Source organism: Epargyreus clarus, unplaced genomic scaffold, assembly GCF_041222505.1.
Source record: "Epargyreus clarus isolate Ecla_fem2 unplaced genomic scaffold, WU_Ecla_fem_2.2 ptg000018l, whole genome shotgun sequence".
NCBI lineage: Eukaryota > Metazoa > Arthropoda > Insecta > Lepidoptera > Hesperiidae > Epargyreus > Epargyreus clarus.
Window position 1 is genome coordinate 10,193,660 of NW_027332226.1, and position 12,160 is coordinate 10,205,819.

The window sequence follows — 12,160 nt, forward strand, 5'->3', positions numbered from 1 at the left end:
CCTCAACGTATTAGGCACCTTTCTTTAAATTACTGTAAGTGCGCACATTATTGTAAGGTTATAAATGAAATCGGAGTGTTATGAACTCTATGAGTTCACGGATTTTTGATGCTGTTCCTAGGTTTATTCATACCTATATGAATGAACTATGTAAAATAAAGGAAGGAGTGTGTTTTACAGGACAATTATTGTTCCTTATCTAGGAACAATATGTAAAGTAACAAAATTAATAAAATCACAAAGTCATATAACGTTACAAAACTACCTCAATTTGTTTAGCGCTATCTACAATTCTAAAGTATAATAAATATTTATAATAATATGTATAATTATAACTGATCATAACTAATGATTTCAAAATATTGAAATCATTTCCATTATTCCCTTCAAAGTCAACTTAGTGTATAACAACTAGATACTTTATTCATATAACTGCTATTTCTTTTAAGAATTATAAGTGATTAAGTAGTAAGCTACAAAAGCATAGTACCGAATCCTTTTTTAAGTCATAGTAATATGATTGTTTAATAATTTATAATGAATATTTACAACGACGGAGACCAATACCGCCATAATTGGACATTTTAATGCTTGCGGCACTATTCATTGACTATAATATTTTTGGTCACGATCTTAATATTTTTGTCGTGAACTAATAAAAAATGTTAAACTCGTACGATAATATACTAGTTATTCTAATGGCGCGCTCATAACTATAGGTTACGATGTAGCAAATGATGTAAATATAGAGCGCGACTAGACTTTGGGTTGGCCAAATTTCTCAAGTTGTATAGTGATGCTTACGAGAGCATGTTAGCACCGTTAATAATCCGGTCGTTGCAACTGAGTAACAGTGTTTGAAGATTGTCGAAGTTTTGGCTATTGAAAATTTCTGACTGACAAATATGCCATAAACTCGAATCATTATCGAGATTTACAGCAAAACATATAATTATTGAAGTCTTACTTTATAGTAGATACAATTTGATGGTATTTGTAGGATTTAGATATTGTAGATACAGTTGCAGGTGTGAGATATTAGTTTGTCGAGATCGTGGAGTGGCCAACTGATAGTGAGCTTCCTGTACCCTTAGTACAAGTTTTTACGTGTGCTCGAAAACGTTCAACGTTTACGAATTCGTTCCTACAGCGCTCCTGTGGACCTTTTCGGAACTAAAATTCCGCAGTAAAAGTTTAAAAAACAGAACTATAACGTTATCAACATTTTATTAAAAATGTAAAATAAATGCATTCTATTTGTGTGTGTAAAATTAAATGTCGTTACAATTGACTATTCAGTTTTTTAAAACTCATAGTGCTGTGTGAGCGAATTCGTAAACGTTGAACGTTTTCGAGCTAACGCAAAATCTCATACTAAGGGTACTGATGGCAGTTACTCGATGGTGAGTCCGGACATGAGCAGGTCCGGCGGCGGCGGCAGGCCGGGCTGCAGCGTGACGGCCACGCCGCGGTTCAGCGACACCGCCGGGTAGAAGGCGCCGCGCAGCCCGGTGAATGCAATATCACCCTAAGATTTTACAATTTTGTTACATAGACCTTTAGGACATTCGTCGTGTGCATATTTATTGCACGTTCGCACGTCTGGCACTACTCACACTAATTTTTAAAAAGATCACGCGAGCGTCTGCATGTGTAGGTTTTATAGACGCCATTAATTTGACGTTTTTTTTATGTACTGAAATCATCACGTCATCATATTTACCGACGCGGTTGACCATTGCGCACCTCTGATTTTCAAAGTAATGTATGTATAAGAGGTTACCGAAATGCTGAAGAAAACCTACGCGCCTGTATTTTCTAATAAGACAAAAGTGGTAGAACCCTGTGTAGTTCGACTCCGGCGGCACCACCGCCACACCTATTTTTACCTAATAATAGTAGTGTTAAGCGCTGCTGTGTTCTGGTTTGAACGGTGTGATAAGGAGACATACTGGTCCGAGGCATTCCAGCTTAATCCTCGGGGGTAGCGGCAGATCTGGCCTATCTCAGGTAGGAATGTACTCTAATCTGTGGTTGATTGCAGATGTCCATAGGGGGCAGTAGCATCTTACCATCAAGTGGACGGCATACTCTACTGCTACAGTATAAAGGTGAATTTTTCAAATAGATCTTCAGGGCTAAAATCGAAACTATGAGGATTAGCGAAAAATGCTGAAAGGAGTGCCAGGTGTGTAGAGCATGTCATACCTGCGGGCGGTCGTCGACGGTGAAGCGCAGCGTGCCGCGCGCGGGATGACGGTGCTCGGGTGCCGAACGTGCGGTGGACAAGCGTCTATAGTAAATGTATGTACGCCACTTCGGCGACGTCATTAATTATCGGTATCGGCTCGGTGACAGTGGCGGTGGACAAACAGCGTTAGTGTGCTCTTACGTTACGGAATACATGCTTATAGTTGTGCGCGACAACTACAGAGCGGCCTAGAAGTTTGGCGCGGCCTACCTGCGGGCGGTCGTCGACGGTGAACCGCAGCGTGCCGCGCGCGAGGTCGAGCAGCACGCCGACGCTGGCGCCGCGCGCCACGCCGCCCGCCGCGCGCCCGCCGTGCGCGCCGCCGTGCACGAACCACGACCGCGAGCCGTCGATGTACATCGCCCAGCCGAGCGCGTCGCTACCTGCGACCGATATACAGGAATCGTTTAAAATTGTTTCGTACAAAAATAGTGTTTCAATGTCAGCTGTCTTAGTTTCAAATAACTACCACATTAGTTCCCAATAGTAAAACGACACATTTATAATTATCTTCAGATAGAACATCTGCTAATAGAACCGACCACAGATTTGCATAATAATTTTTTTAACGTTTGATGTTGTGTAAAATGTGTACAATATAATTCGCGATATCAATTTACAAGTAATTGAAAACTAGCGCAAATATTTTTTTATTTAAGTATTTTTAATTACATATGAAATTATTTACAATATAAGCCTAATAAACAAAATTTAAAAAACAAATATTGTAATAGTGGGCGAGTCGACAAGCGTTTTACGGTCCAGAAAATAAATAATAGAATGCAAGATATAAATGTTACACGGAAATATAAAATAAGGGTAGGACTAATTGATACTAATTACTAACAATAGTATAGTCCGCGCCAAACTTCTAGTCCGCTCGGAATATAGAAACGAGTCGCGTCGCAATAGCAAATTATAAATATTAGCGGAACGAAGACAGTGCGGGACCTCAGCGGCACCTGTCCGCTGCCCGCTCTCGCCTACGTGTACATAGCAACGTTAGTGTGCCCTTACGTTACGAAGTTTATGCTAACTAAACCTGCGCGCAACAACTTCAGAGCGGTCTAGAAGTTTGGCGCGGACGATACCATAACTACATTTTTGTCATATAGTAATAGTGAATGATCGCAAACAGTTAATCTCACCGAGCATCTTATCGCGGGCGACGTCCGCCCTCGCGATGCCGAAGGCGGGGTCCGCGTCCCCGTCGTAGTGGTCGATGCGCAGCCGCCAGTAGTGCACGCCGCGCGCGAGCGGCTGGTCGGCGAGCGCCACGCGCGGCTGCCAGCCCGCCGCGCGCGCGCTCAGCCCCTCCGCGCCCAGCACCAGCCCGCCCTCCGCGCCCGAGCACCGCGCGTCCCACGCGAACCACGCCACTGCAACAAACATTGTATTACCATAGATTAGTAAAGATTACTCACTCCTAACAAGAAAATGTACCCAGTTTTAGAAATTGAAATAGTTGCGTAAAAAAGTTTAGCCATGTCTCCGTGCTAAAATGTCCCTAAAATATCTGAAATAATTATTTATTTATTTCGTAAATTACGTAATTATTACATAAATTAGTTATTTATTCGTAAATTTTCTCTAAAAATGTTTTTATTTGTCAAGGCTTCAAAAAAAGAACTTACTAAAATAAGCCGTTTGTAGCTTCATTCAATTTCAAGGCGGCGAAGTATCTTTACTAATCTATGTGTATTACATTAATACCTCGGACTTACACGATTGGTGGGACCGAGTGATAACCACGTAAGTCGAATTCGCTTAAGTCGGGGTATGCACGTTCATACCATCGTATGGTATGATTTCGAATGTGTTGACTTCGCGCAACAATACAAATATTTACATGAATAATTGTAGGGTTAGTAAGCTTATTTTTTATAATCGAGAATTACGGGACACCCAAAACCCTAGGAGAATCGACGAGATTTGAAAATCGCGTAACTCCGAATTCGCGTAAGTCGGGGTATTACTGTACTTATAATATACCTACTACTTGCATAGTTACCCGCGATTAATAATGAGTCGGCCAGTTTTGGTATTCGAGTAATTTAGTACTTATATAAAAAAAATCGAGTCAGTACTCGAGTCCAAAGTATTCACAATGTACTCGAGTTAGTTACCAAGTACTCGAGTACTTTGTAACACATAGTCCAATAGCACGAAGACCAAAAAGAAAAGGGTGCCTAAACTAAACAAAATTAAACAGGTTCTGACTTGCACAATTACTGCTGTATTCACTCGTTTGCCTATATAAGATACATAAGACTGTAGTCAGTGTACGAGTACCGTCAGTATTCGAGTATCACTGGTACTCGAGTGTCACTTATTAGTACACGAGTATGCGAGTATATGTAAGTACTCGAGTACTGACTCGAGTCGACCTGACTCGGCACATCTATTTGCAGTTATACGATCTATTCGACCGGTACAAACTAAATCTAGTTTGCGTCAAGCGTTTCAGTAGACGAGTAAGGTGCAGGTTGACATAAATATACGGCAAGTAACTTAATTCTATTGGGTGGCAACGCATTTGTAACTAGCTTCAGATAGAACCTTTTCTATATTGAGTTTGTTACAGATATCTGTGAACGACAATGACCACTTACAATCAGAAAGGATGATCATAACAAGTGTAAACAAAACCGTACCAGGCGATGTTTGCAGGCCGATAATCTCACTGTAGGGTCCCTCGCCGGCGCCGTTGAACGCCTTCACTCGTGCGCTGTACAGCGAGGCATAGTGCAGCCCATCCACCGTGCATACTGTCTCTCGACCGCAATATACTTCCTGTAGGAATTAAGATAAAATACTGAATATATCACCAGAAAAAGGACTCAAGTAATACAAAAATGAAGGTAGTATATTTGGGTACTATTAAAAAACTAGATAATTAGCCAATAAGGACTTCACAGTTTAAAGTTTGTGTAGTTAAATTGGGTAACTTGTGTCGTTTGTTGAATTCAACACTAAAATAAAAAAGAACAAATAATTAATAATATAGAAAATTAATTAATTTAATCGTTAAAAATATCACAATTATAAAATTTACCTCTATTAAAACCCTTGCTCAAGCGAAGATTTCTAGGTTAAGGGCTTAAATAAAGAGCGACATACATAGGTATTAAGCTGAGTGCAGTGGCTGACTAAGGTCGTCAAAAGTCCGTGGCGAAAGTTGAATGGAAACCCCAGTGTAAAAAGGTGATTTGATTTTACAAAATTACAAAGGTGTCATATGTATAATTCTGGTCACCTTTTTTTTTTCGCTGACTCGCTGGTTGTTTGGTTCTGACGACCTTTTTTAGCAACCCCCCACAATCGGGGACCCGAGGCAGACCATTCCTTTGCCCCCCCTTAGCTAAAGGTGAGTGAAAAAAAATAAAATACAAAGCAAGTTACCCGGAAGGGCCCGCCGAGCCCGTCGTCGAGCTCGAGCACGTACCCGCGCACGGCGTGCGGCGCGGCGGGCGCGCGCCACGCCAGCGTGCACGAGCAGCCGCGCGCCGCGCACGCCTCCACCGCCATCTCCGGCGCGCCCGGCGCTGGACACGACATTACTATTATCGTACCGATTACTCCATTGAAATGTTACATGAGCTTTGCATTTGTTAGAAATCGCTATTTTGTTTTTGGGGACATGTGTGGGAGGTCAATTAAAGCTTAACCTCAAGTTTGTAGGGTCGCCACCCTTGTCCCCTGGCCGCCATCTTGGAAAAAACTTTTTTCGCGATATCTCGGAAACTGTGCGTCTTACAAAAAAAATTTTATTCAAGCAAATTGTTTTGCCTACAAATATGTTTATATAACTTTTTGACCTAAATTAAAAATTAAAGAAGTTATAAGCAAAAAAGTGAGAACCCTCTATGGTTGGACTCCGGCGGCGCCACCGTCACAACTATATCTGCCTCATAACAGCAGCGTGGTAAGGTAGACATACTTTTCAGAGGCTTTAGGCTTAGTGAGGATATCTACCATACACATTTTAAAAAAAGTTCTCAAAGGTATGTAAGGTCTACCAATTTGTATTCGCAAGGATTATTTGTTAAACATTTATATACAAACAAAATGAATTTTCGTAAACAGTTGCTATAGTTATACAAATAGTGCTACAACTAAATAGCATAAACACCTTCGGACACAGGAGAAGTACATATAGTATAGTTTGGTTCTGTCTTAAAACAATATTATTCATTTTACATGAATAAAATACCTGATGTTTTCATTTCCTCTTCTGGTGCTGCATTCCAATGTAAGCAGGGAGATTTATTTTATTACAAATGAAAGAATACATTTTTACAATGTTTTACAATATAAAAATTAATTATTTAATATACAGTAGGTAAAAAAGGGTAATTTCTGCCAATCACTCAATTGTCTTATCTATTATGTGCTATAACAAGCTAACCCACCCTTTTAATAATTGACTGGCCTTTCTATTTGGATGATTCATAAACTTGTACCTTCACCCACCCACTCTAGAGTATATAGATTATATTTTTTAGAATAACGGACATAGTTAAAAATGGACGATTACTTACGTATGCATTCAACGAAATTAATAGTTCGGACGGTTCTAAGGACGGGCTCGATATCGAGTGTGAGGGCTGGCGGCGCGGGCGGCGGCTCCAGAGACGAGCGTAGATTTGACGCGGTGTCCTGGGCTCGAGCGTTTAGTATATTGCCAACCTGTGAAATACACCCCCCATACAAAAATACAATAGTCATCTTGCCTTTAATTATATTTATTCCGAAATTCTCATTCACAAGTAATTAAGAAAATATAGTTATTTTATGTAATTCATTCATTCATTCATTCATTCTAAAGTATTGTGCACTGACAACATAGGTAGTGATAACCGAAATTCAGCCTCTTAATTACGCCAGGCGGACTCGCCTCTGCGGTTCAAATTGCAAGCCACCAGTTATATTATTGAGCATATAAGAGAATGATTATTATTTTCTTTAAAAGTAATAGAAAGCATTTACATTATAGGATTTACATTCTACCACTATAGTGTCGCTTATAAAGATCAAATTCTGGAAAGTAACTATAAATTACATAAAGGAAAAGATTAATTTTTGAAAATATTTTTTTTCACACAATATCTAACTAAACTCTAACTAACCAATCTAATGATACTATCAATTGTTATAATAAAAATAATTGATAACATTATCAATTGCATTGCTCAACACAGTATGTAAAGTTTTTACAAAGATATCAATAAAAGTTATCGCTGGAGCTGAGTGGTAGGCCCTGAGTGATAAGTAAACAATAACATCATATTTTGTATGTTATCAGTGATAACACTTATCAATGTAATAACATTTATTGGAAAAAGTGTGTCAAGCAATATTTAGCAGTTTCTGGTATTCTGATCTAATGTGAGACCAGTTTAATGTGGAGCATTAGCCATTGATAAAAATTTGAATGTAATAATCTTTACAAAGAAAAAAGTAGCTATATAAAAAAAGGAAAATGTTTATTTTATATTAAAAGTAGTGGTAGTGATTGTCCTATCTTTGGACTACTTGCTAACATGACACATACAGCTTATCCGAATGACTATGACAAATATTCCCTTTTCAAGAACACTTGTACACAAATTTCACATTTCTTAAAAGTAGAGTAAATTTGGTGATTATTTTAAGCAGATTGTGGAGGATATATTTTTTTAATTGTATGTATGTATGTATGAATGTAATATATGTATGTAATGTATGTATGTCACTATATTATTTAGGTTACATCTACAACTTACTTGTAAAAATGCTGCATGATCTGATTCCTTAAGAGCTTCTATAGAAAAATGTAGCAGTGCAGTAGCCTCTCGTAATTTGTGAGCTGCGTGGGATGTTAGTGAGCGCATGTTCGCAACCGCTTGGGAGCGGGTGCTCCTCGCTGCTCTGATCAGTTCATCACGTCTTCTCTCTATGGCACGAGTTATCTCTGAACACACCTGGTCTATTTGTCTTTCTAACTCTTCACATGACTCCTATGGAGCATGACAACAAAAGGATAGATGTTATTAGTCTTCTCAACAAGTCTTATTAGAATAGCTTCATATAATATAATGTAATGATCAAGTATGTATATAAATTACCTATGTATAAATACTGTATTGTACATAAAAAACTCACATTAATTTTATCTCCTGATCCTTTAACTAATTGAATATATTCAGTCATAGCTTTAGCCTCCTCGGATAAAAGTTGAAGTGATTGAGATAGTTCAGTCTGAAAACCAATGGTGGTCCATTAGTGAGTACATTTTATAAAAATAAAAATATAGAAGAACATTTTATAGAAATGATAAATTTGCCAATTTTTATAAAGCTTACCTTATGGGCTCTGGCTGCACTAGGTAATGACTGTGTTTCGTGTGAAGAATGCCTTTCAGCTACACACCGCTGACATATTGGCACTAAGCATGTATTACAGTATAGCACTGGTGGAGAGCCATGATCCGAGCAAGTAGTACCCAGAGTCCGCAACTCGTGCTGTGCGAGTGGCCCCCGAGTGGGATGCCAGGCGTCCCGGCACGCCGCGCAGTATCGCACCGAGCACTGTTCGCACCTCACCACCGCAGCGCGCCTCTCTCCTTCGCACATTTGACATGCTTCCTCAGCTGGCGGAGCGCCAGTTACCCCGCCGAACCGTTCGACGATCGTGCGCATAACACGAAAAGGCGGCAGACCTTCGGCCCCATTATCGTCTAAAAACACTTGCTTGTTACACGATGGGCAAATTAAACTAAATGCTGCAGTCGTATAAGCGGGCGCGGCCGGGGTCCCAGCGTAACTGTTAGGCCTTGATCCACAAACGACTCCGCTGTCAGTTTCACTTGAGACGGATGCTTTATCTGCTTCTTGGTAGTCCGTTGCCGCCGCCGAAGCATTGTCTGATTCGTGTACATGACTCTGTAGGCTGACAGCACAAGCACGGCATAATGCGTGTCCACAAGGTAGAAGCACTGGCTCTCTATAGAATTCTTTGCAAACGAAACACCTCAATTCTTCCTCCATCAGAAATAACACAATGACATACTTTAAAATCAAAATGTTAGTGTACCAATTTATATCTATATAATTTATAAAGTATTTTAAACCAAGTTTCCATTTAAGAAATACCTAAATAAACATAATAACATGACATTTAACATCTAAATAAAAATATTGAAAGTCTAGAGTAGAGATACTCTAGATAAAAATTATATTTATAATTACGCACAGAATATACAAACAATCATAGATACACAATGCAATGCGGTGTTGCTATGCATAGTAAATATAGATAATATAGTTAACAGCTTTGGTTAACAGTATATAATATACATAATTGTATGTTAAATATGCAAGAAATTGTGAATCTAGAAGTGATATTTCAAGTGAAAACTAAGAAATTTTAGACGCTTCTTCAAGTAAAATAAACAAATATCGGCAGAATGCATTGTCATCTATGGCAACAATAATAACTTGAAGTCCGAGAATCCAAGCCTGCGAAAATGTATAAAAAACACTCGAAACGGAATTACAAATGTCATTATAGTTTACATAAATGTCAAATTAGAGTTGGATTCTTATTTTTTATGAAAGATTGTAAATAATAGAAATCTCAGTATTTACAATCTCTTAACAAACCTTTAAAGTATAGAATGTATTTAATTTCATGTGGAGTTTAAAAAGGTTTTAAATTGTCAATTAGGTGCTCTGAGTTTGTATTTACAATGGAATCTGTTCTATCTTCCGATGAGAGTTGCGATTCGGAAAATACAATGAGAAATCAATTAACCGGTACGGGTAATGGCTACTTCCTCTAAATAACGCCCACTGTTGGGCTTTAGTCTCACATAATAGTATTTATCATGTAGATTTTTTGTTCTTTGTAGAATATGGCTTGGAAGAGGAAAATTTAAGTAAACAAGAAATGTTAGATCTCCTTAAGGCATTCAAGTATTCAAAATCTACAGCGAAAGATGATGAAATAATGCGTCAGAAAGTAAGTCTAGAATATTTAGATAGGTTTGTTGATATATTTAATTTCCATAAAAAGTAGTTATTGTAGCATTCAAATTAAAAAAAATTGCTTCCCCACTAGGTTGAAGAAACTGATAACAAATCTCCACCACAAGTTTGTTTGAAGAGGCGATACTTGAATGTAAGAGATAGGAGACTACCATGGAGCTTGTTACCACCAACCATTAGCCCAGCAGAGAAAGCTCGGACTTTAGCTGTTTACATAAAAATAATGTCAATGAATAGTTACTGTCAAGCTAGATTATCAGTAAATATGGCTGCTTGGCCACCACCATTGGAAATAGTAGAAGAAACAACGAGAATTCAACCAATTAGGTCCACTAGAAGTGGACGGTCATTCCCAATCTATGTTGGATTTGACGAAGATTCTTCAGATTTAGATATTACAGTCACAAGATCCAAAAAGAGAAAGGAGTCAAACAGTGAACATACAAACGGTACACATTCTAAAAGAAATTTAAGCTTAAAAAGAAAATCATCTAAAGATGAAAATAATAGGCCTACAAAAGAGTTGAAAACATCCAGTGAGTGTAATAGAATGGAAGTTGAAAATCATATTCAGACAAGTGTTTATGAACTCATTGAAGACTGAATTTTAGTGCAGATTTGTATTTACATTTATAATGTACTTAGTTTTAAAATATTCATGTTTTAAAAGGTGTTTAATCAAAATTATTCAAGAATAATACAATTGAACACACCGGTCACAATATTTGCCTACTGTGTGGGTCATAAACAAATTAACAAAATGCATTAGTTTGCACCATAAATCTACTCGAAATTTGCAACACATAATTTCTGGCAACACAACAACAACTCATTAAAAAATTTCTGGTATTTCAGCCAACTTAGATAAAATTTCTTTTTCTTTTGTATATGGTGCACTGATTCAAGCCTAGGCATGGATTTCTGGACGGTTTAGATGCAAAATTTCCCATTGACACTAAACACCCCATTCACATATTGTTCCCTTTCACAAAACTTCCCATTTGCATAATATTCTATTGGCAAATATTCTTACTGTTGCGAATTGTCCCATTTACAAATTATTTTATCCATATCAAGTAAGGTACTTGTTTCTAGGTAAATGCATACATAGAAAGATTTTAGAACCCATCGCTTTGACCCACAAACCAAAAGCATTACTGCCTCACCCATTTCTGCCTAATAACAGCAATGTTACATGCTTAGGCTACCCACCACATTAAAAGGAAGATATGATATGGAAGTGTATCAAAACCACAAATAAATAATCATATTTTGTACCTAAACCTTCCTGATGGCCTATTAGACATCTCATTTAATTGTTGGTTCGTTTCTGTTCTGTTCTTTATAACTCTTATTACTTCTTATTGAAGAATAAATATTTCTTTCATAAGAAAGAAGTAGATAGATAGATATATGGATATCCATAAACTAGCATTTTCTTTACTGTAGAACAGCAAGAAGTTATTACATATTATCATTCTATTTAGTAAAAAGGAACCTTTAAGGTTAAAAAGCAGTGATAGCCTAGTGGTCAAGGAACACGGCCTCTCGATCGAGGGGTCCGAGGTTCAAATCCCAGGCACGCACCTCTGATTTTCAAATTTATGTGCGTATTAGAAATTAATTGTCACTTGCTTAAACGGTGAAGGAAAACGTCGTGAGGAAACCTGCATACCTGAGAGATTGATAAAAAAAAAATCTTAAATGTATGTGAAGTCTACCAATACGCACTTGGCCAGCGCGGTGGACTATCGCCTAATCCTTCTCATTCTGAGAGAAGACCCGTGCCCAGCAGTGGGACAGTAATAGTTTGATGATGATGATGATGAACCTTTAAGAATATGTTTACAATTCTTAGACTGTTTAGTAATATAAAAATGGT

At 38.1% G+C, this 12,160-nt stretch overlaps 2 protein-coding genes across 3 annotated transcripts; one reads left to right on the top strand and one right to left on the bottom strand.

The window, feature by feature from the left end:
- Positions 1–1,320: 1,320 nt before the first annotated feature.
- Positions 1,321–9,474, bottom strand: Trim9 (E3 ubiquitin-protein ligase Trim9). 2 transcript variants are annotated; one of them, XM_073082854.1, is made up of 10 exons: positions 8,596–9,474; positions 8,396–8,491; positions 8,017–8,250; positions 6,793–6,940; positions 6,465–6,491; positions 5,654–5,796; positions 4,906–5,044; positions 3,400–3,630; positions 2,462–2,634; positions 1,321–1,528 (listed from the first exon to the last, which is right to left on the bottom strand). In XM_073082854.1, the coding sequence occupies exons 1-10, from the start codon at positions 9,277–9,279 to the stop codon at positions 1,394–1,396; spliced, it is 2,010 nt and encodes a 669-aa protein (XP_072938955.1). In that variant the 5' UTR covers positions 9,280–9,474; the 3' UTR covers positions 1,321–1,393. The 2 variants fall into 2 exon arrangements, with proteins under 2 accessions (XP_072938955.1, XP_072938956.1); XM_073082855.1 differs by lacking the exon at positions 6,465–6,491 and having other exon boundaries at positions 8,596–9,473.
- Positions 9,475–9,794: 320 nt separating this feature from the next.
- LOC140749587 (uncharacterized) lies at positions 9,795–11,335 on the top strand. Its single transcript, XM_073082694.1, has 3 exons — positions 9,795–10,047; positions 10,143–10,252; positions 10,352–11,335. The coding sequence occupies exons 1-3, from the start codon at positions 9,981–9,983 to the stop codon at positions 10,880–10,882; spliced, it is 708 nt and encodes a 235-aa protein (XP_072938795.1). The 5' UTR covers positions 9,795–9,980; the 3' UTR covers positions 10,883–11,335.
- The last annotated feature ends 825 nt before the right edge of the window (positions 11,336–12,160 follow it).

Coding starts and splice junctions, on each gene's coding strand:
- LOC140749587 (XM_073082694.1), top strand. CDS start 9,981: ATGGAATCTGTTCTATCTTCCGATGAGAGTTGCGATTCGGAAAATACA. Junction 10,048..10,142: donor AATGAGAAATCAATTAACCG/GTACGGGTAATG, acceptor TGTTCTTTGTAG/AATATGGCTTGGAAGAGGAA. Junction 10,253..10,351: donor ATGAAATAATGCGTCAGAAA/GTAAGTCTAGAA, acceptor CTTCCCCACTAG/GTTGAAGAAACTGATAACAA.
- Trim9 (XM_073082854.1), bottom strand. CDS start 9,279: ATGGAGGAAGAATTGAGGTGTTTCGTTTGCAAAGAATTCTATAGAGAG. Junction 8,251..8,395: donor GATCAGGAGATAAAATTAAT/GTGAGTTTTTTA, acceptor CATGCTCCATAG/GAGTCATGTGAAGAGTTAGA. Junction 3,631..4,905: donor CGGCCTGCAAACATCGCCTG/GTACGGTTTTGT, acceptor TGTTTGTTGCAG/TGGCGTGGTTCGCGTGGGAC.